At 57.5% G+C, this 2,492-nt stretch overlaps 1 protein-coding gene across 3 annotated transcripts in view; it reads left to right on the forward strand.

Annotated features, from left to right (window-relative positions):
- PPP1R14A (protein phosphatase 1 regulatory inhibitor subunit 14A) overlaps window positions 1-533 on the forward strand; it is a 4,285-nt gene extending 3,752 nt beyond the window's left edge. For all 3 annotated transcript variants that reach the window (XM_021701093.1, XM_021701094.1, XM_044922298.1), the window contains one exon: window positions 294-533. In XM_021701093.1, coding sequence (XP_021556768.1) covers window positions 294-422 — 129 coding nt within the window. In that variant the 3' untranslated portion in view covers window positions 423-533. The remainder of the gene's footprint in view (window positions 1-293) is intronic.
- The last annotated feature ends 1,959 nt before the right edge of the window (window positions 534-2,492 follow it).

A 2,492-nucleotide genomic window follows, 5' to 3' on the forward strand; every position in this document is an offset into this window, starting at 1 on the left:
TTCTTTCGCTCTGTCTCCCTCCCTGTCTCTCTGTTTCTTTCGCTCTGGCTCTCTCCCCGTCTTTCTCTATCTGTCCCCCCTCTCTCTCTTTCCCCATCTCTGCCTTTCGACCCCCCCCCCCCCCCCCCCCCCCCCCCCCCCCCAACTACCTCCTGGTGCTCTCGCTGCCCAGGAGGGGAGGCAGGGGAGGCGGAGCAGTAGGGGCCCCCGTCCGAGGGGCTGGGCTGGGCAGGGCAGGGCAGGGGGCAGCCCCGCCCCTCCCCATGTTCTCAGGACCCCTGCCCCATCCTCAGGACTTCGTTCAGGAGCTGCTGGGGAAGCTACGAGGCCTCCACAAGCAGCCCGGCCTCCACCCGACAAGCCCCTCCGGGAACCGCAGCCTGAGCCCCCTCCAGGACCCAGCCCGGACCGCGCCACCCTGACCTTCTTGCCTCCGTGCCTCCTCCCTTCTCCCCTACCCTCCACACCGTCCTGGCTTGTTTGTAAGTTGTATGTAATGGCTCTGTAACAATACGGTGTGCCTGTTTTTCCTCTCCCTGACTACCGTGGATTTCCCTGAGCTCCCCCTACACACCTCCCTCTGTCCTGCTGCGTCTCCCCAGGTCCCGGCACCCACAGCTGGCCTGACAGATGGAGAATCGCTCCTCAGCCAGAGCATGAGAACAGGCCCTGCTGACCTTGCCCCCCTCCCCTCCCGGGACTCAGCTTGTCCTCACTTCCCCCTCAGCCTTGGCCCAGTGCAAGCCAGCAGGGCCCCAGTGGGTGTCATTCAGGGCTCCTGTGGGAATGGTGGCCTGTGGTCCTTGTACCTTGGGAGATGCGCAAAACCAAATGTGCCCAATATCACCACCACACATCGTGAACAAACCAGGAGGGCTTCCTGAAGAAAGTGACATTGAGGCAAGGCTTTGAAGGATGCATAGGAGTTTATATGAAATGGGTACCCATGTCTGAACCTTGTGAGTGGAGGGATTGACGTTGAGGCTAAGGCAGGGAAGATACCAGATATTGGTGGAGCCATCCACCCATCAGGATCAGCAAATCCCCCAAAGCTGGATCAGGGAGGCCCCTGGGCTGGGTGCTAGGGAGGCCTGAAGGGCATCAGAAGTGGGTGGCAGCTATTTACCCCAAACTGTGGAAGTATTTCAGTATATTTTTAAAAGATTTTATTTACTTGACAGAGCACAAGTAGACAGAGCAGCGGGCAGAGGGAGAGGGAGAAGCAGGCTCCCCGTTGAGCAGAGAGCCTGATGCAGGGGGGGGTCGGGGTGGGGGACTTGATCCCAAGACCCTGAGATCCTGACCTGAGCCAAAGGCAGACGCTTAACCGACTGAGCCACCCAGGCGCCCCAGGATTTCAGTATTTTATCAGCAGGTCTAGCTGTAGCAGCGGTCCTGCCTATGTATGGTCAGGAGATTGGGGTGGGGGGGCAGAGCTAGGGCATCCCCCCCCCCGCAACCAGGACAAAACACACCTCACATCATCCCTCTACTGACTGACGTGGGGCCCTGGCCCCCATCCCTACCCTGTGCCACCCAGCAGCCCGGCCAGGATCAGGCACCCATCGCAGGGGGTCTGAGCTCCAGTCTGGCAGGAAGGGAAGATGCCACTGAAGGAGAGGAGGAATGCAGAAACCCCTTGCCTGTCCAGCCCTGCAGACGGCTTTGCTGTCTCCGCGCATGCAGACCTCAGGCTTCCAGGGTCCCCTTCCCTCCACCCAGACCTACAGAGAACAAATGTGTGGAGGATGGACATAGCCCTCCCAGCATCCAATCACTTGGGCGCATCTCCCAGAACATCCTCTCGGGCCTAGGGACCTCAGACTTCCCTCTCACAGAACCTGTTTTTGGTTCCTCATTCTGTGGAGGTGACTATGTGCTCAAAACCCAGGTCCTAAAGTCCTGGGTGTGCCGTGTGTTGAGCTGCTCAGTTCCCTCATCTGAAAAATGGGGACTTCACAAATGAGGAAACTGAGGCCCAGTTTAGTGCCAACACTTACCCAAAGTCACACACCTGGGAAGTGGCACTGGGCTTCAATCCCAGGCATATGACTCCAGAGCCCAGCTACTGAACTCCTACACTACAGTGCTCCTGTAAACCATAGCGGTGATTGCTATATGTTAGTGTCAGGAAGGTGGGGGGGGCGGGGGGGGGGGGGCGGTAACTAATTCATACTAAAGTGTTAGTGACTGCTCACACTCCTGAGCTAGCCTATCCAAAGGGCCATACAACTTGACTGAGAACAAGGCTACAACAAAAGCATTGGGAAGCAGCATACCATAGTGGGTAAGAGCCCGGACTCTGGGGTTCTTGCCTGGATTCAAATGCCATCTATCTCCCTTCCTAGTTGTGTCGTCTTCAACAAGTCCCTTAACCTTTCTGTGCCTCCGTTTCCATATCTGTGAAATGAAGAGGATTAGAACAGTATCTACCACCCGGCGTTGTCATGAGGTTTAAATGTACAGATCAAGGGCACCTGGGTGGCTCAGTG

Source organism: Neomonachus schauinslandi, chromosome 16 (genome assembly GCF_002201575.2).
Source record: "Neomonachus schauinslandi chromosome 16, ASM220157v2, whole genome shotgun sequence".
Taxonomy (NCBI): Eukaryota; Metazoa; Chordata; class Mammalia; order Carnivora; family Phocidae; genus Neomonachus; species Neomonachus schauinslandi.